The sequence below is a fragment of the Mycteria americana genome, chromosome 12, assembly GCF_035582795.1.
Source record: "Mycteria americana isolate JAX WOST 10 ecotype Jacksonville Zoo and Gardens chromosome 12, USCA_MyAme_1.0, whole genome shotgun sequence".
Taxonomy (NCBI): Eukaryota; Metazoa; Chordata; class Aves; order Ciconiiformes; family Ciconiidae; genus Mycteria; species Mycteria americana.
Genome location: NC_134376.1, coordinates 17036918 through 17056807, shown reverse-complemented (window position 1 = coordinate 17056807; position 19890 = coordinate 17036918). Strand labels below are relative to the sequence as shown.

Sequence of the window (19890 nt, the reverse complement as noted above, 5' to 3'; positions counted from 1 at the left end):
CTCATTGGCCGGCGCAGACGGGCCGCAGCGGCGACGACGGCGGCCGGCAGGGGCCGCCCCGCGCCCGCGTTTCGCTCGCAGCCCCCGCCCCGCCGCTGCGAAGCGCAGCCAGCACGAATTCGCCCTCAAATACCATTACCTTTATTAAATTATAAAACCGTAAGCTTTAAAATCACCGTATAAAATAATCACAGGTAGTAAAAGCAAAGAAAAAAACAAACAACTTTGTTTTTCCCCAGACACAGGAATTCGCTCCGATTTTACCCAAAATAATTCACAGCCCCCCTCCCCCAGGCACCTCACACAACCTCGTGCCAGGGCCAACAGTCGGGGGGCCCAAAAGCAGAATTTCAACGCTGAAACACAAAACAAACAATCACGTCAGCGGGATTTCTCGCCCCAAAGCTTCTCCTGCCGCGCAGCATGGAAGCCCCTGAAGGAGAAGGCCCGAGGAGGAGTTATTGCTTTCTCTGGTAACCGGCGGCCTGGCGCAGATGGCGTGGCTGTGAGGGAGCGGCGTCGCCTGCCACAGCGCCGGGGCTGCAACGCCGCTGTGCAAACCGAGGGGGGAAAAGTGCCTAAAAGTGGTAAAAGTTCGAGGAAGCCCCGAGGGCCCCCCATCCCCGGCTCCCGCCGGTTCATGGGTGGCAGGAAAGGCAGGGGACGTGGGGGACGTCGCTGGGTGCAGGCGAGTGCCCTTCGCTCGTCCTGCGTCTGCTTAAAAAGTTGGAGTTTGCAGAGGAAGGGGAGGGAGAGGGATAAAGTGCAGAGCTGAGCAGAAGGCTGGGCGCTTCTCAAAGCAAAGAAATAACCCTGTTTCCTATAAACTAGGAGGCAAATCCTTCATCAAGAGCTTTTTCCTCCCCAACACCACCTGAGGGGCTCCGTGGACAGGCTCTCAGCAGCACACACCAGACCGACCACAGCTGGAATAAACCAGCAAGGAACGACGTACTTGAGCCCTTATCAATAGAATAGGGACGGGGAAAGACAACTTGCCTGGTTGCCAAGTTTCTGCCCTCGCTTTCTGATGCCTGCGTGCCCTGTAGTAAGGCTAAGGTGAGAGGGACAGAGGCTGCAAAGGAGACCGTAGCCATCTGGGGAGCCCGTGGCCATGCTCCCGGCTGGGGCGGGACGCTGCCGGCGGCCCCAGATCGGCCGCGACTCTGCAGCACACCCAGCCGCCGAGGCACAGCAGGCTGGAGGGGCAGCGGGTGCGCAGCTCGGACGCCATCCTGGACCACCTACGCTGCCCAGAAAGAGCCGAACCCACAAAAGGGAGGAAGACGGTGAATACCTGAACATGGAGAGGGGAAGGGGACAGTGCAGCAGCCTGGCTCCTTCCAGATGAGCTAAGAGGGCTAAAGTTAAACTTAGACTAAACCGTGCACGGCCGTGGGTTTCACAGCTCTGGGTGAGATGCTGCTGGTGCCTCTTGCACGTCCCCACATGGGGTTTTTTCACATTCCTGCGAAGGGATGGGCCAAAGTCCTGGCCTCATTCTTGACCCCCCCCCCCCCCCCCCCCGAATCAGGACTAGGTAAGAGCAGCACCGCCCGTTTCATGGGGAGAGAGGCTCCAGACCCCCATGGAGATGGCAGCCAAGGGCCCAGCGCATGCTGAGATCAGCTCCCTCCCTCCCCATCAGCACCAAGGGCACGCGGCAGCATTTGCCTCCCAGATCAGAAGAAACCCGTTCTTCTCGTGGGTTCAAATGCTGACTGCAGGATGGCAGGGGAAATCCCTGTCCCACAGCCCTCTGCTAGGACAGGGTGTGCAGGGAAGAGCCCAGCAGCCAAAGCCCTGGCTCCAGCTCAGCGTGGGCTAAGCCCAAGCCTCACAGATGCAGCAGGAGGGGAGGGAGGGTTGGCGATTTCCCCCAGGGCCACGGGGAGGTGGGGGACAGGCTATTCCTTGATCTAGAGCCATGAAGAGCCTGCCTCATCCCAGCAGAAAAGCAGAGGTGGCCTCAAACTTGCTTTCACAAGACAAGCCCACCATCTTCATCTTTAAACCTGGTCCATACTGCACTCTCCCGGGCAGTGAATGAGCACGCAAAAGGATTGCCGACGTGCGAGAGAGGGACAGCCCGGGCGAAGAGCAACCTCACCAGCCTCCACCTCTGCCACCGGGAGCCGAGCCGTTTCAGGTCACAGCATAGAGCTCCTCACGGTCGTTCTGGCAGATCTGATAGCGACAAGTGAGCTTCTGGGACCAGGCCCAGGGCTTCTTATGCTTGTCCCGAGGAGGAAGCAGGAAAGCAACGCTGCAAGCCACCAGCACGTGCCAGATGCTGTGGGTGTAGTAATAGTTCTCATTGGTTTCCATGAATGCATATACTGAGATGGCGATGAAAGCCAAGGTGATCCCTGGGAAGAGGTAGAAAACCCAACGCTTCCACGAGGAGGGGTAGCAGTGTCTGCGCTTCACTCCGTGGTAAACCTGGAGGTGTGAGAGCACAGAAGGGTTAAGCAGCCAACCAGAAGCTTGGGCAGGGGGAAACAGGCAGCGCTGCCTGACCCAGGAGCATCTGCCAACCTCACAGCAAGAGGGTGTGCCTGCTGCCCCTGAGAAATTCAGCCTCCCCGCTTCTTGGGCCCATCTCTTGTGTGCAAGAGTCCCTGTCCAGCTGTGGCACCAAAGCCCAGTACAGATGCCATAGCTCCTGCCGAGGGCACGGGCAACGGCCGACCGTTCTGGGGCGAGACTCCAGCCGCAGGCGTGCGCTCAGCTGGAGCTGCAGCAGAGGGACTGTGCCGAGACCCGTAACCGGGGGATTTCTCAGCTACTGGAGGGATGGAAGGCAAATCCCTTGCCCTGCCCTCCCTCCACCTGGGCGTTTCAAGGAGATCAAGCCCTCCGTGTGGACGGGCTGGAGCCTGGGCTCTGCTCTGCCACCATCGTTCTCCAGAGGGGAGCTAAGGGCAGCAGGTCCTGCCTGGCTGCCCGTACTTACCCACGCTGCGATCATGATGACGAGGGCAAAGAGGCAAGGACCCATCATGTTCCACACCCCTCTGCGGTCCAGCTGCAGGGACATGGCAATTACCAGGGTCCCCAAGACGAAAAGGACCTGGGAATGAGACACCACCACTATTGTCAGCAGCTCGCCTGCTGCCAGAGCACAGCCATGCCAGAGGCAGGGACAACCTCACCTCCTGGCCACCCAGCCCTGCATGCACGCAGGACCCAGGAGCAGCAACTTGAGAAGGAGAAACCAGAAGACCCACAAACCTTTCCCACAAATACCAGTCCCTTCAGGCCCCGTCCCTACAAGCACACGGGTTCACGACCCAAACCCCTGGGTCAAAACAACCCGCTGGTTTAAGAATCAGGGTGGCACTGGGTAACAAACAGGCTTTGCCACCAGGCTGGGCTGTATCGTTAAAGTCCAGCCATGAGACGGCTCAGCATGGCCACCCACAGCTTGGCTGGCTCAGGTCTGGCCCTGCCGCGCGGGGTTACCCCACACTCACGTATTTCAGGATCTTCTTCACCCGGGACATGCACAGGATCGTCACCCAGATGGACACCACAGAGCCCAAGAAGTCACAGTACTGTAGTGTGTCGTAGTCCATGATGCACATCACCGCGACGCCTGGCTGGTCACACGCGTGGTAGAACTAGAGCCGGGGACAAAAGCAAAGGCTAGCATGAGTCCAGCAGCAGCACGCGGCTTTCTGGGAAGGAGAGGCAGGAGAAGGCTCAGCCTGCGGTAGCCACAATCCCTCCTGGAGCCTCCAGGAAGCTCCACCAAACCACCGTGGCATTACGGAAAGCAGATGAGAGCAGCCATCAACCTGCACCCTCCCAGCAGCAGCCGAGAGCTCCTAGGACAGCACCCTTCAAGCGCGCAATGCTCCAACCCCATCTCAGCTCCCTGGGGTCCCACCCCCAAATACGAGCACCCGCAGCGTGGGTGGAAGACCCCAATGAAAATAACGCTCCTGCCAAGCTCTGAAGGGGCAGAACATGTCCATGGAGGGGATTGTCCAATGATCCCAGAAGCATCTTGTGGAGCTCCAGGATGGACTGCTCCACCAAGGACTTCAGTCCGATGCAGCATCCCTGATGCTCAGGGGGAGCTGGCAGGGCACCCGACAAAATGCAATCCCTACCGTGGAGAAGAACATGGTGTAGGTGTAGACGGAGGCCTCCACCAGGTAGTAGCGATAAACAGCAACTGCTATGGCCGGCAGGAACATGAGGTTGCTCAGGGTGAGCAGGAGGGTGGCCAGGTTCTGCGCACCGACAGACTGGGCCTTGGTATCATCCGTGCAGCTCCACCCGCCCCAACCTGCAGAGCAGAGAGGCTCGTGTGGATCTTGCATGCCCTGCCTTGTCCTCCCGCAGCACCCAGCAGGAGCCTGGGACTCCTCAGAAGAAGCAATCGCGCCCCAGGACTACCTCCTGGCCTCCTCTCCCTTGCTCCATCAGCCACTCGCACTCCTGTTCTCAGGATGGTCCCGTTACTCATCGCATGCTCTGCCGTGGAAAGTCCTGGGGAACTCCAGCAGAGCCCTGTGTCCGCTCTGAGGACATCCCCCAGGTTGTTCCACGTAGCAGGGGCCATTCCACGTACGGTATGGGTGTGTCCAGGCTGGTACTTTTCATCCCCACAGTAACTCAACACACATGCTACTTGTGGGCGATACATTAAGCGTTTGAGGCTCAGATGCTTCAGATGGTGTAAGCTGGGTGCAAGATCCCTACAGATCCCAGGAACCACGGTGGAGAATGATCCACAACATTGAGGAAGCCCTTGGGCTCCTGTCCTACCTCCCGTCACAGCAGGGCAGACTGCAAAGCCTGCTCAGGTTGCTCTGGGCCTTGCAGATCTCCAAGGATGGAGACCTGGATACTGTGCAAAGCTGAACAACTCTGACGGGGGGAAATTTGTCTTCAATTTAGCTGGAAGTCTGCTTGCTGCAGCCTGTGTCTGTGGCCCCTTGCCCCTTTCCCGTGCTCCCCCAGCAGAGCCCAGCTCCAGGGTCCCTGTAACCCCCGTGGGAAGGTGTGACTCAATCCCCCGCCAGCTCCTCTTCCCCAGGGTGACCAAACCCGCTGCCTCAGCCCAGGGTGACATCCAGGGCTGCGCAGGGCAGGTGGGAGTGAAAACTGCCTGAGGACGGTGCACACTGCAGGCTTGACACGGGGGCCAGTTCTCTGCTGATGGGATACCAAGGACTGAGCTGAGACGGTCTTCTACAAACACAAACCTGCCTTTTTTTTTTTTTTTTTATTATTTTAATTCAAGATTAGCATGCCCGTGCCCTTCTTTTGGGGAAAGGAGGTCGGTCACAGGGCAGCCTGGGTACGTGCAGGCACTCCACGGTCAACAAGCAGAGTTAAAAGCAGCATCCATCCCATTACAGTGCCACTAGAAACCAAGCCAGCAGCTCTGCCCCGTCTGCCAGCTCCCTGCCAGGCAGAGCCCAGGGAGGCTGCTCTCTCCAGTTTATTTCTGGGTCACAAATATGCAGATGGGGCATTTTGCTCCAAGGGATTCAGCAGAAAGCTGTCCTCGGCCTGATTCCCCAGTTCTCCTGGGGTGCTCTGTGCTTCCCAGAACCTGGCACCCCTCCGGGAAATTAGGATGCTGCTCTCCATCTCGCTCCTCGCCCAGCGTCAGCACTGCAGCAGACAGCAGGGACGCCCTGGCTCAGGCCCAAAGCAGCAGTGAACCACATTCTCCTCGTCCTCTGCTGAGAACAGGTACACGTACCCACCCAAGCGCAGCAGGGCTATCATCTTCCCTACACCACTGGCTACCGCCCCGTCTTCCCATGCCATTAGGATAATGAGCAGCTGACACAGATGTTCCTCCTCCAGGGGCACCTCCGAGTCCAAGGCTGGGCTGCATGCTGGCTCTTGGCAGGAAACAGAGCGCAGACAGGGACCGCAGCCCGGCCTCATCGCATCCCCTGTCAGAACTCTACGCAGCAAACTGCCCTGAAAGGCACAGGCTCCGATGGGCTTTCGGGAGGCCCTGCCGGCACCCTCATCTCTTTGGGGATGCTCAGAGGCCCCTCTCCACGCCCTGGGAGTCTCCCTTGGAGGCGAAACGACCACCGAGCAGAAAGCTGTCCTCAGCCCGATTCCCCACCTCCCCCGGGGTGCTCTGTACTTCCCGGAACGCAGCACCCCGCGGCAAGCCAGGGTGCTCCCGAGGAGGCCGCCGTGGGTGCCGAGGGCTCCCTGGGCAGGCGCCGAGACCTCAGCCACGGCAGACCCCAGGCTCCCTTACCCAAATACCACCTCTGAAAAGCGTGGCCTCCCCTCGGGGAGGATGGCAAAGCTCCCTAGGACAATGCACTCACCAGCCTTGCAGCTGCAGCCAGCGTAGAGGTAGCCGTGTCTTCTCAGGAGGCTGCACTGTCCGTACGGCCCGCAGTCATTGAAGCAGGGGGTGAGGTATGCGAAGACAGTCACTTTGGCTTCTGCGGCGTTACATTCACTGCAAGGAGAGCAGGTTGCGCTGGAACCTTGGTCCTTCAGGGCAGCCCCGTGCCCGGGGAGCACTCTGCTCCAGAGGGTCCGGCCACGCTCATGCGTGCGGGCTCCCCGCTGTTTCAGGACCTGCTCCATCCCTCCCAAGAGCACGGAGCAGGGTCGGCTCCCTCTCCGCTCGGTGTGCCAAACCGATGCGCAGGCGGGAGTCAGCTCTCCCCAGACCCCCACAGCAGACCCCGGTACCCAGGCCCAGCATCGCCAGCACTGTTTTACAGCACGCGCTCGGCCCCTTACGCAAGGAACCACCAGGAAGGTAAACCGCAGGACCATGGGCACAACTGCCTGCGTTTCAGAGACCTCTCGAAGGAGTAACAGCAGCATTTTCCTTTACCAATTTATCACCCCAAAATCCGCCCGGGGAAGGGGAAGCTCATCCAGACAGGCTCTGCCACCCGCAGTCTGCATGAGACACGCCAGCTCAGCACCAGACAAGCTGCTGGGGTGCTCGCAAGAGAGCAAGTCGGCACTGCCACCCGCCTCCTTCCCCCTCTGCGGCCACGGCTTTACCCCTACCAGGTGAGATGAGCCCGTGGCACGGCAGCGAGGACAGGGGCTCGGTTTTGCTCACGCTAGTCAAGGGAAGTGGGACGCAGAGGCAGAGCGCTCTGAACCGGCCCCAAGGTGGGATGACACACCAGACTCACCCCTGGCCCTTCGGGCAGATGAGCTGCAGGGAGAGGAACCAGTCATCCGTCTGCGGGTACAGGACAATCAGCATCGCTTCCGCAGAGGACGTTCTCACGCTCAGAGGGTAGCCCTGGAAAAAAGCTTAAAGAAAAGAGGGTGCTGTGATGGGCCAGGACTAGGGGAGAAGGGCCTGCAGCAATCCCGGGCTGAGGCCAGTTGCACAGGAATCAGATGCTCCTGTGGCTCCTTGCTCCCGTCCTCAGGAGGCACTAGGGGGGGTGGAGAGGACCCTTGCTCCTGAGACCCTTGTTTTTTCTTTCGTCTCAGCTCTCAGTACCTGCCTAGACAGCACAGGGCACCTGGAACAGCCTGTTTGCTTGGCTAGTCCTCCAGTGCAGAGCTCAGCTTCTCTGCACACCGGCAATGCCTTGACCATCCCCAAACCTCCTGCCAACGAGGCTGGAAGAGCCCCAGCTGGTAAGCAGACCTTCCTTTGGTGGAGGCTAACTCCCAGTGCCAGACTAGCATCCGCACCCCGGCACCCCACGGCATATGCCAGCACGAAGACCTCAGGAGGGTTCGTGCCAAAATCAGCTTCCCTGGGACACCCCACAAAGTCCTGGGTCAGTTTACAGCTCATGGGGTCGGAAGGCAAAGCCCTGAGATGGCGTAGCTGAGCTGGGGGCAGGTGCCAGTGGCTCTCATACCTGTGCTGCAGCTCTGTGTGGCATTGAGGGACAGCACCGGTGAAGCAGCACTCACACACGCTACCACGGTGGCATTGGCCAGGCTCACGGACGTCTGTGCAAACAGAGCAGTGTCCCACGTCAGAGCGCCCCGATGCCCCCCCCCCCCGCACAATCATCTCCCACGCCGCCCACGGCATTCGGGAGCAGCAGGTGACAATAAATCCTGCAGATCGAGGTCACCCATCAATTCAGCAGCTCTTTCTGGGCAAACCCGTGTTCACCTCACCCTGCCCTGCCACCATGTTACCTGCTGGCTGAAAGGCCAGAGAGCCTCCCGGGGGACTGCACGGGGGGGAACCGCCCCAAAGCTGGGACACTCACACGTTGCTTCAGCACAGGGTGGCAGAAGTCAGAGGCAGGAGGACATCAGGGCTGAGCCCTGCTCCAGCCTTCAGGGATTTTCATAGAATTTCAGGGGGCTGATTTTGGGGCGTCACTGAAGAAGCCTGGGAATCAGCGACTTAGGCGGGAACACCCCTGGGTTTCCCTGCTCATCTCCTCTCCTGGTGGCAAGGCGCCAGGCTCTCGTGGAGAAGATGGCATTGCAGCCGCTTTCCATTTCGTCTGCTCTGCGTCACTGCCACCACATGCCAGCAAGCTGTGGCATCTGAATTGGAGCCAGCAGGTGGGACATGCTGGAAGCAGCTAAAACAGGCTCAGAGTGTTTTGTGACAACAAAAAGAAAGAGAAATAGTCCCACCGGTACCAACAACCCCTGGAGTTTGCTGACAAACCCGCCCAGGAGCAGGGACAAAGCCCCGCAAAGGGGAGACAATCCCATCGGTCAGCCCCCGCACCTTGTTAAGCAGGAGGCTGACCACGAGGGAACCCCCGCTGTCCATGCCAGTGTTCAGGTTGAGGAGGAGGAGGGTCGGGGAGAGGGAGTTCACAGGCACGCTGGGACTGTTCAAGAGCCTGTAGCGCACAGACACCACGTCCAGGTCCTCACGAACGACGGGCTGGTTCTGCAGACAGAAGCTCCTCTGGTCGGACGCATTGCGCGAAGCCTCTCTGGTAGACACAGCGGAGCTCCCTGCTGCTCCTGTGCTACCTGGTCTGGGACCAGTCTGGCTCTGGTTTAGGCTGCTGAAGTTAAGGAATGAACTGGTACTTCCTGGTCTGCAAGCTGTTAAAGCAAAAACGGGAAGGAATCAGCACAGCCAGGACTAGCACCTCATCCAGGCAGGGCCCTAGCAGCTCCAGACCTTCAAGTGACAGCACAAACTGGGGGTGTTTCAGGTGGCTCATGCACTGCAGTATTTGCTACAGCCCCTGAAAGGCACCACCTTTGCAGGGGGAACTCTAGCATCAGCATCCACAAGTTGGGACACTGATGGAAGCCGGACAGCGGCGTAGTGGGTGGAAGCACCCTGGAGCCGCAGGGAAGGGGAGGGGGAACAGAAGAAGGGATAACACACAGCATCGCAACACATCAACGTACCCAGGGAGTATCCTCTAGCCAGTGGCAGAGCACAGCACTCAGCTGTCCCTTAACCACAGGCGGCATAAAAGTCTTCACCAGTTCCCCAAACGCGAGCAGACAAGGCTGAGCAGAAGAGAGAAGCTAACCCGCTGTGGCTACAGGCACAGGCCATCACATCATGGCAGATGGAGCTGAATGGGACACTTGGAGTCCCACTGCTGGAGCCTGTCCATCGCTCCCAGAGGCTCTAGTGCTTCCCTCTAACACCTCGGCCGCCAGTGCCAGCCCCTCCAGCACATGGGATGAGGCTCTGCTTTGAGGAGGGGATGGCAGAACCCCCAGCGGAAGAAAACTTTAAAAGTGTACCTAGCTGGTGAGCTTCCAAGAGTCAGACAGGGATTATGGTCACGTAATAAGAGGATGCAGAGGTGCCTATCGCAGCCACAAAGACCTTGTGACTTCCTGAAATGGTGACATCCCCTCACTACAACCCAAGACATCACCCCAGGTAAACCTCTGCGAGATGGTTTCCTGTCTGTAGCCTGCTTATGGCCAATCGATAGTCAACATATCATTACCGTCTGGTGCATACACCCACAGCTACTCTCCCCACCAGATTTTAAGCCAGCCACTGCTTCCCAAACAGCCTTTGGAAAATATCATTGCTTCAGAGACCCTGAACTTTTCAGGCATTTCCAAAACAGGCAGCTCCAGGGAGGATACCCCTCTTGGGCGAACACTAGAGCCTTCACTTGGGACCCCAAAGCAACAACTAGGTCTCAGCCCCCAAGGTTATGCCCAGGCAACCAGCATGCTGGGGAACGCAGGCCACTACAGCCAGCCACCCAAAGGCCCAAGAGAGACACGGTAGGCACAAAGTTCTCTCTGGTCCTTCCCACAGGGCTAGAGAGAGTGGAAGCCCACCTGTGAAAGAAGCCAGCACCTCGACCGACACACTGGCATTGGCAGCGCCGAGACTCTCCACCATGATCTGCAGCCACTTCTCCCAGGGGGGCGAGTCCAGGGCCAGGCTGCAGTTTACATTCCCCGTGCAGGTGACTATCCTCTGGAAGGACTGGGGCAGCGTGATGGAACCCAGCACTACCCGCATGGCGCACGCTTTCTGCTCGCTTGTCACGCAGCTTCGCAGCTCAAACCGCATCCCTGCGGCGTGCTTGGGAACGAAGACCCTGCAGGAGGAGGGACCAGCAGTTTGCAGAGCTTGTACTCTCACCACAAGCCAGCCATGACCCACCGCGGTCCCTGGGGCTTTGCGGCAAGAACTAGATTGCCCTGGTTGGTGTTGTGAAAATCCTTCCCGAGGGAAACATCTCAAAGAACTAAAACTCCTGCAGCTGAACCTTTAAGACCACCTGGGAAGAGTTGAATTCGGGCGCTCGTGTGCTCCCCGTGCAAACCCTACCACTGCTGCAGGGAGTTCGGCAAACAGGCTCAGAGACCCCCCAGCTCCAGCCCCACGTGGGAACAACGGTGGCTTCCCCCAAGCAGCACCCGTGGGAAATGCCACCCCGCCACGGCCCCACGTCTTTCCATCTGCTGCTCTCACTCACTTGACGTGCAGTGGCTTAGCAGGCGAGACGATGGTTTGTGGCATGGCAACACCAGGCTCCAGAACAGGCATATCAGTGAGTCTGAGCACAAACATATCTGCTTGGAACATGTAGGGGCATGGAGTGGAGAAACCCTGCAGGAGGGGAGAACGGACGGGTCAGCTGTGGCGAGACACACTGGGCAGAGTACGACGGCCAAGACCTTCACCAGGACCCTCACCTTCACTTCAATCCTGCCAGCAGCCTCAGGGAGATGGGCAGCGATGAACCAGTCTCCGGCAGCAGGGGTGGTGACGTTCACAAAGGTGGTGTTTTGCACAGCACTGCTCAGAGTGATGCTTATGTTATAGGAAGGACGGACGGTCGCGTTTGCAGGAAAACGAGTGCCCAGTGGATTAATTACAGGCGGGGCTCCGTAGCGAAAGTGCCTGCAAAAGAAACCAGAATGCGAATAAATTGAGGGATATAAAGACACTGGCAAGATAAACTGGGATACAAACTCGTCAGTGGACACCCAGCTTGGCCTGAGACTGGAGAGGGAGCAGGCTGGAAAAACCCCACATTTTCAAGTGGACCACGTTTTCGTCTGGCGAGGACTGGCTGCTATTAGCTTATCCGGGATTTATTTAGAGGTTGGTTTAACTTGGCTGCTTATTAAGATAAGGATTTACATGGTTCCATCAAGCCTGAAAGCAAATTTCCCCAACACTTACTAAGGTTAAGCCCCAGCCGCAAGACGACTCCTTTTATATAACCATCAGCAAATTCCCCATATAGGCTAAACAGTCAACAAAAAGCTTTCATTTTCTAGCTAAGATCTGCATCTTCCCTAGCTCCTCTTTTAGGAGGGTGGGCAGACAGACTAAAAAGATGCTTACCAAGGAATGTCCACGTGACCGACTTCACTTCTGCTTTCCAGATAAGCAGCCCAATGTTCAAAGTAGCAGAAAAGCAGGCAGCTAAGTAATACGCAAGATATTTATTTGGGCAGCCCATTTGGCATTTAATTCCCTTCCTTTTGGACTGCACTGCAACGGAACAATGAATGCAACAGGTCCAGCAAGCGAACGTGACAGGTGATGTGTTATTAACCTGTTTGAGCTTAGCTGGGCCGGTCTTCGTTTCTTAGGGTGTTGTTTAGCTGCTGCCTTACCCCTCACATCCCCAAACTATTGGAAACCTTTCTGGGAAGCAGAAAGTAGGAAGATCATCTGTTCCGGGCTGCTCTGGAGCAACCAAGAGCACTGGTCTGTGCCCAGGACAGACCAGGGAAGTGCAAGCCAAGCAGCAGACTTCAGTCGCTGCCGAGACCTCCGTGGAGCGGGTGCCAGAGACCCACGTGTCTCCAAGGGCACAACCTGCCCAGGAAACTTGGGACCTTTCCAAGATACAGCTCAAAGTCTTGCCCCACCTGCAAGTTTTTGACCTCAAATCCCCCAATAACTCAAGTACTGCTTTAAGCTACATTTCTTCCGCTGGCATTGAGTTTGCAATCTTCTCGTGCTCTTGTGTCTGCAGGACTCGGCATTCCTCTCCTATCTCTGCTGCACACACAGCCCGCATCCCTCACAAGAAGCGTCCCCAGTCTCTTCAGTTCCTCTGTACTGGGGAATTTGTCTGTCTCCAATTGGTTTGGGTCCTCTCAAGCCCCTTGTAGTCCTGCCACATCCTTTGGCATCATGCACAGGATCCTGCCAGGCACAGAAAGGTCCGGGAACAGCTTTGCTCGTAAGCAGCAACACCAGCCTCACTGTGAAGCTCTCTCCAGTGTTTCTAAGGTGTGTCTTAGACATCACGTCTGACAGGCAGCCCCAGATCCACTGGTAACGTGAACACGAGATGCTCCTACAGGTTTAAACACAGATTTAGTGCTAGGACATTAAGAAACTACGGTTGCTGCAACTGGGGAACAGATGCCCAGCCTCCTACAAACAACCAACCACAGCCATAAGCAACAAGGACAAGAGAAGGACAGGAAGCCCACGTGGGCAAGCGCTGGCACAGGCACATACATACACTGTGATCTCCATGTTGGTGCACTCGGGTCCTTTTCCCCGGGACGCTTGCAGGAGCCAGCGAAGCAGCACAGTGTCTTCTGGCACATGGAAGTGGAAGAGCTTGGCGTTCCCATACCAGCTGTAGAAGGACAGCTTCTGTGCGCTCTGAGAGAAGTACTCCGAGACATAGAGGGAGTCTGAAAGGGAGAGAGCACAGCAGTTGCTGGGGTGGCTGCCAGGGGCAGGCTGCAGGGCTACACCCGCCCACAGAAGCACAGGAGCTTTAAGGTTGCTGGAGAGGAGCCCGTTGTGTCCCTGATTTCTCATCCCAGTCCCACTAGATACGCGGTGATCCACGTTGTTCCTCCAGCCAGAACTGCCCACACCCCTGCTACAAAACCGTCACCCGGAGCCAGAAAGCACTAAAAGCTGCCTTAACTATGCTCTGCGAGATGTGCTCTGAAGACGACAGATCACTGGAGACGCTGAGGGGGAGGAGGGAAAGGTCAGGAGGAAAAGTCGATGGCACAAGAAAAGGCGATGGAGTAGGCAGCAGCAATCCCTGGGGCAAACGGTGCAGAGCAGATGGGTGCAGGTAGCGCAGGGGTGCTCCAGGCCCCAGCAGCAGCCTACGGTGCCAACAGGCAAGAGCTGTGCCCTCGTCTGTCTTTGCTGAGCGCACGGGCTGATGTTATCGGTCTTACCCAGCTCAGGACACACGTACTGCGCAACGCACTGCCTTCCTGTGACGTGCAACATGATGAAAATTCATGTGCTGCAAACCTAACTCTGCTTTCAGATGTGCCTTCCAAAGTCTAAAGATTTTCCTACCTGGAAGAAAGGCTGCTGGGATAGCGAGAACAGCCCTAGGGTAGGCTGAAAGGTCATGCAAGAGGACAACAGGTATTCAGTCAAAGTGCCATCAGGACTAGCGAGATCCTCCATCCATCCCTCTGCCCAGCTATGCCTACAGATCACCCCCAGCCTGCTGATAATTTCACCTGCAAAATTATACATTAGCGTTATTGCCAGCAAGAAACCAGCCAGACTGCAACTTGGGGATGGAAAAGAAACATCACACCAGAGTTGAGAAGGGGACAAAACTGCATGGAGACAGTGGAGCCAAGGCCATGCCGCCCACCCAAAACCAAGGTTCATAACACTCAGCAAGGGGGTAGAAAACTACGTCTTCACATTGCTGCCAAGTCCTCCCAGATGCTCCTTTTCTACTCTGGAATTCCCTGGAGTGGGGAAAACAGTGGCACCTTTCAGACTCATTTCTATTCCTCAGTTCTATAAGAGGATAAAGCAGCAAGCGCGGTTTAACTTGCCTTCCTCCAACGCTGCACAGCGTCATGCTGGAAACACAGAGGACCCAACTGAGTTTAAGAAAGATGCCAAAGAAAGAGGAAAACAGTCCTCAGGCAGGACCAGAGCCTTGGGATGATGTACTTCACGCCAAGAGGAACCTAATCCTAGCAGGAACTACGATTCATGCCCCAAAGCAGGACACACACTGGCCTGCACCCACGGCGCTGCAAAGAGACAGGAACGGTAATCATGGGTTTAATTCCCTGGCAAATTACCAAGCCAAAGCCTCCGGGCACCCTGCAAATCCAACAGGAAAGCAAGAAATACCGGCCATGCAAGCCAACCGGGGGATTTGCTTGTGGAGGAAGAGCGTGGCCGCCTCGCCTCGCCGTAGGGGCTGCCCCGGCCACGCACCCACAAGGCCCAGCCAAGGGAGCAGCGCTTGCAACACCTTAACGCACGGGGCCAGGCAAGGTCACGGGGAAGGGCGAGACGCGGGCAGGACGCTGAGAAGTCCACAGCACGTGGGCAGAGCTGTCCAGCTGCGGTCCCCACGCCAGGGTTATGCTGCTCTCCGGGCCAGCAAGGAGCAGAGACCACAAAAGGGGCTTTTCAAGCACACGCTGCCTTGCTGCAATGCCAGCGCAGTGCGTGGGCTATCACAGGCGAGAGCTGGCTGCAATCCCCTACAAGCCCAGCCATATTTCACGCACAGGAGCTAAAGAAGGGCACAGTCTTTAATCGGTGGCGTCTACACCCCCAGCACGCACACGGCACGTTCATTTCTGAAAGGCCGTGGAGATGTTTGGGCACAGGACGAGGGTAGACAGGGACACAAAGCGCGATTAGAGCTGGGACAGCCCCAGCCCCGCTCAACGCAACAGGTCCCATGAGACAACCTGCGCAGGGATAAGCCCGCCTGCCTTGGTGCGAGCTGCTCCAACCCCACTGGCTGCCAGGCTGCACGTCCTCACGGAGCCGAAGCACGATTTGTGTGGGTTTTGGGGAGGAGAGGGCAGGCAGGCTGCAAAATTAAAAACTCAAGCAATCAGTGGTGCTATTTATTAAGGACTGGTCAATTAGACGGAGGGAGCTCAAGCAGTAACAGGCTGAGGGCAAGCCGGCAGCCCTGCCCTGCCCGCGCGCTGCCTGCGACCAGGTTAGCAGCAGCTGTGGCTGTACCAACAAAATGCCAGCGCGGACAAAATCCACTCACAAACAGCTTCTGGTGGCTCGCAGGCTTCGCTGGGTACCCAAGAGCTGCACGCAGGGAGCGGGTAAGCTGACTCCCAGACGGTGCTCTGCCTGGGCTGACAAGGAAATACCACAGGCACATAAACTGCGTATCGGCAGAGAAAAGCCAGAAAGACGGGTCACCGCAGGCGAGGCGTGTGCTCCGGCAGCCCATTTGCATCCAGAGAGCGTACTCCGGTATTTGCTGCGCTCTGTACGTGTCTGTCCCCGTATGTTCAGTATGCTCTGCACCAGCACGGCAACACCTGGAAAGTGCCACTCGACTGTCCCATGAGGTAAACCCAGCCTTTAAACTGAGCAAGGGAGTTGTCAAATGGATGTTGTTTCCATCCTCTGCCATACAGATTTCACATGAGCAGATTTCAAACATATTATGCAAAAAACAAAAGTGTTTTTAAGACAGGAAACAAAATGCGGTAGAATCACAGATACAGAGAGGAAGCACATTATTTGAATTTCAGAATAAAGAGCCACCTGTGACAGCTTGTCCAAAGATGATCTCATGGTAGTTTCGGAAATGATACCTTGACCGCTGGTTTCAGGGCTTCCCATCAGAAGGATGAAGCTCTCATTTCAAAGCGGATGCTACATAAAGCTATACAGACGGCGGTAAGTCTGACTCTGGACAAGACATTGCTCTAGAGCAAGGTGTTTGGCCGTTTATAATGTAACAGAACCCCTGTTCCTTTAGCCCGGGTCAAAAATTCATCTTTAAATGTTCCAGAAAGAGGACCCTCGCTCCTCTGGGCGGGCGCTGATCTTCACCGGCTCCCAGACGTAACCCCCCAGAGGCATTCCCCCAGCCAGCGGGACGGTGCTGGGACAAACCAGCCACCACAGCGCAAGCGCAGGGTAGCTCTCAGGGCTGGGAACCCAGCTAGCAGGATGCCAGAGGAGGGTGGGCCTGGGGCAAAAGGCCATCTCACCCATCGGATCCCCTCCAGGCTTTGCGGACTATGAGGAAGTGCTAACCACCATCAACAGCGGATAGCCACCGCTGGCACAAGCCTACCTCCGTGACGGGGTGAAGCAGGCAAACAACCTCACCTCCCCAAACCTTTCCCCCACCGCACCCGCTGGCTGACCCTCGGGAGGGGGAGGCACGGCCCCCAGGGACCCCAGACCCCCACGAAGAGCAGCCCCCCGCTCTGCTGAAACCCCCGCTCCTGCCCAGCTGCCTTGGTGCACTGGAAGCAAAGTAACCTGAAATAAAGCAAAACCAAGCAAAACAACCGCCGCCGCCGCAAACAGAGCAGAAACCCCTCGGGGTCCGGGCCTGACCTCCTCCTGCTGCTCCACCGGAGACGGCTCGCAGAGCCCCGCGCCCCCAAACCACCCGGGAAGCCGCCTCAAAGCCACCCCTGGCAGGGGCTGCGGGACGCACCGCAGCTCCCGGGGCTGGGCGGCAGACGAGTCCCCGCTCGCTTTAACGTAACCCGGCTGGTTTCCCTCCGCCGCCTCCGCCCCCGGGACCCCCGCCGCCCCACGGCGGGCAGCGATGCCCCCCAGCCCGGCTCCTCTGCCGGACGTGCCCCTCCGCCCCCGCCCGGGCCCCGCGGAGCGCCCTCAGCCCGCCCCCAGCCCCGGCCGGGACTCACCGGGGCCGGTGCGGTCGCCGCGGCCGGCGGGGAGCGCCAGGAGCTGCAGCAGCAGCAGCAGCAGCAGCCGCAGCGGCGGGCCGGCTCCCCGCGCCATGGCCGCCCGGCGCTACCCCGGCGCCGCCGCTCGCCGCCCGCCCCGCCGCGCCATCGCCGCCGCCGCCGCCGCTTCCGCCGGCCCGCCCCGCCCCCGGCGGAACCGCCCCGCCCCCCCCCCGGCGGAACCGCCGCCCCCGGGGAGCCCGGGGGGGAGCCCGGGACCGGCGTCGGCGCGCCCGGTGCCGGGGCAGCCCTGGGGCCCCCGGATGACCCTGGAGCCGCGGCTGCCCGCAGAGCGGGGGAGCCTTGGGGCGCTCGGGGACAAGCCTGGGGCTTGCGGGGAGCCGCAGCACCGACCTGGGGACCCCCGCTGTCCTGGGGACCGCCGTGGTCCTGGGGAAGTCCTGGAGCCCTGTCAGCACCCCAAGACCCCGGATAACCCCAGGGAGCCCTATGACCCAGAGACATCAGAAGGTCCTGGGGTGCCCCCAGCACCCCGATGCTCCAGGAGGTCCGTGAGAGCCCCAGGAGGGTGACCTTGGGGGGGCTCAAAACTCCAGGGGCACCCTGGACCCCTGGGAGAGTGCCCTGGGGAAAAGGGGGGGCGGGGGTGGTGGGGGCTGAAACCAGGCTGCTGCCACGGGAGACAGTCGCCTTGTGGGTTGTTTGCTTCTCGGTGACGTGAAGAGAAAGCGAGATGGGAATTTAAGGTCAATTAACCTGAAATCACAAACATTAACGTGCCTCAGTCATGAACGGCCAGGAGCTGCCCACCGTACCCTGGCTCAGAACTGAAATTGTTGGGGAGGCTCAGCCCTTCAATCTGAAGGGGGGGGTTATACTCATCCCTGGAAAGTCTGGTTGCCTTCTCAGCTCTCACGTATCTGCCATGTTCACAGGACTTGCAGGAGATGTGGCTTCCATAGGTCAACTCATTCTCTGATTTTCTGATTGTCTCCAAAAGAGTCAAGGATCTTTCCTCTTACATGCCTTTTCTTTGGGATACCTTCGGGTGTGTTTGTGTTCTTCAAGAGAATAATGCAGTCTGGACACAGTCTCGGAGTCCTTGCTCGGGCAAAAATCCCACTGCTTGCTTATGGGTCAGCTTGGTTGAGGACTTCAGACCTGCTTTCAGTCAACCACAATCTCCCTGAAGATGGACTTATTACTTCAGGAGCTCAAAATCTTTGCTTCTTGCTCTCACGGGCCTGATACACCTGTGGTGAGTTTATTAGGCATGGGAAGGAAATCCCCTCGGGAAGAGCCCGTCATTTGCCAGGGGCTCTGACATCGCCGAAAGCCCAGCCAGAGCAGCTTCAATCAATAGCTAGCAATGCCCTCATCTAATTTATGAGAAGACTTCCTTGAAGTCAGCCCAGAAGCTTGAGCACATAAAGCATGGGATTGGAAGGGACTATTCTAATTCCCAGCCTAGATTTGTTCAGTGCCTGTTCATTTCCATTTGTCCCTGTCTAATACTATCCTGGGGTGTTCAGAGCTCTCCTTCTGGAAGGTGTCCTGCCTAATGACAGCATCAGCTTCCTCCACATCTTTTTGCTGGGCATGAGGACATCATCCCCTTCCTGCTATGTTGATCCTTGAGGCCATGCAGGTATCCTGTAATATCCTGATCCTCCTGTATTGTGCCCGTACCCACATCTTTTTTTAAAAAATTTTGGCCACTAATAAAAATTCCAAGGCCAGGTCCAAGGTCAGATTCTGTCAGTAATTTCCCTCCAGCCCAATAATTCCCTTTCAACACTCCTGTTATCATGTCCCTATTTTCTGGAGTTCTATCTTACAAGTCTTCCGCTAATCGGTATTTTCTCCAGTCTGTGTCACATGGGCGCAGCGCCACATGCTGCTGCTGTAACACGGCTCATGACTTACAACAAAGCTCATGACTGAGCTTTGAGACCTTGACCCACAACTTGATGGATTTATCTGTTCTTGCTTCACTCACGCATATCGTGAACATCAATCAAAGCCTTCTTTAATGGCTAGTCCTCCTCTCCATTTTTCATAATCTGCTTATTCCTAATATCCTTTTGATATTAGGAAATCACACTCCAGTTAGGTATTACACTCTTTCCCTCTTGTTTTTCCTGCTTATTTGGGGTATAAAGTAAATTTACAATGTTTTCCCTAAGGAACAGCAAGCCTCTTCCACATTAGCTTTGAGTTCTCCCAGTTGATTTTGCTGTTGCTCAAAAATTGTTCTTCCAAAAGAAGACCAAACAAACCCTTCTATTCTCACTCTACGTTAATTTAGCCTTCAACTCCACTCTAAAGGTATCAGCTCATCATCAATTGACCCTTATGAATGGCTTTCCTGCAAAGCTGTCTCTACTTACAGTTATTTTCCTCTTAAAGGACAAAAAATGAGAGTCAAAGTCAAAGATCTGAGAGATCTGAGCGTAAATCAAACTCACCTAACCTAATGCAGAATCGGATCCTCAACGTGTTACAATAGCTGTTTTCTCACAGCTCAAGTCCCTTAGACTTGTTCCTGTTCCCCAAGAAAAGCATTCCAGCGTTCACTGTAACTGTTTGGAGCAGTGGATGCTGTAGGACGTCACCTCCAGACTGACGGTGCTGCAAACACAAGAGGACACTAAAATGTTGTCATTGGCTTAGCAACGCCGTGGGTTGCTCCGTTCCCCTTTGGCGAAGCAGCCCTGCAATCTCAGAAGAGGGGGGGAGTTTGAACCAGGGAGGGTCTCCCTTTTGCCGCAGAGGTGGAGCTGGAGCTGGAGCTGAAGCTGGAGCTGAACCTGAAGCTTCCTCCAGTTCCACGGGCAGTGCCAC

General features: G+C 57.0%; 1 protein-coding gene across 1 annotated transcript; it reads right to left on the bottom strand.

The window, feature by feature from the left end:
• Positions 1 to 125: 125 nt before the first annotated feature.
• Positions 126 to 17203, bottom strand: PGAP6 (post-GPI attachment to proteins 6). The gene is made up of 13 exons (XM_075514985.1): positions 17044 to 17203; positions 12900 to 13077; positions 11104 to 11311; positions 10884 to 11017; positions 10237 to 10502; positions 8687 to 9015; positions 7848 to 7941; positions 7158 to 7281; positions 6321 to 6457; positions 4119 to 4297; positions 3477 to 3623; positions 2957 to 3073; positions 126 to 2442 (listed from the first exon to the last, which is right to left on the bottom strand). The coding sequence occupies exons 1-13, from the start codon at positions 17138 to 17140 to the stop codon at positions 2146 to 2148; spliced, it is 2307 nt and encodes a 768-aa protein (XP_075371100.1). The 5' UTR covers positions 17141 to 17203; the 3' UTR covers positions 126 to 2145.
• Between the last annotated feature and the right edge of the window lie 2687 nt (positions 17204 to 19890).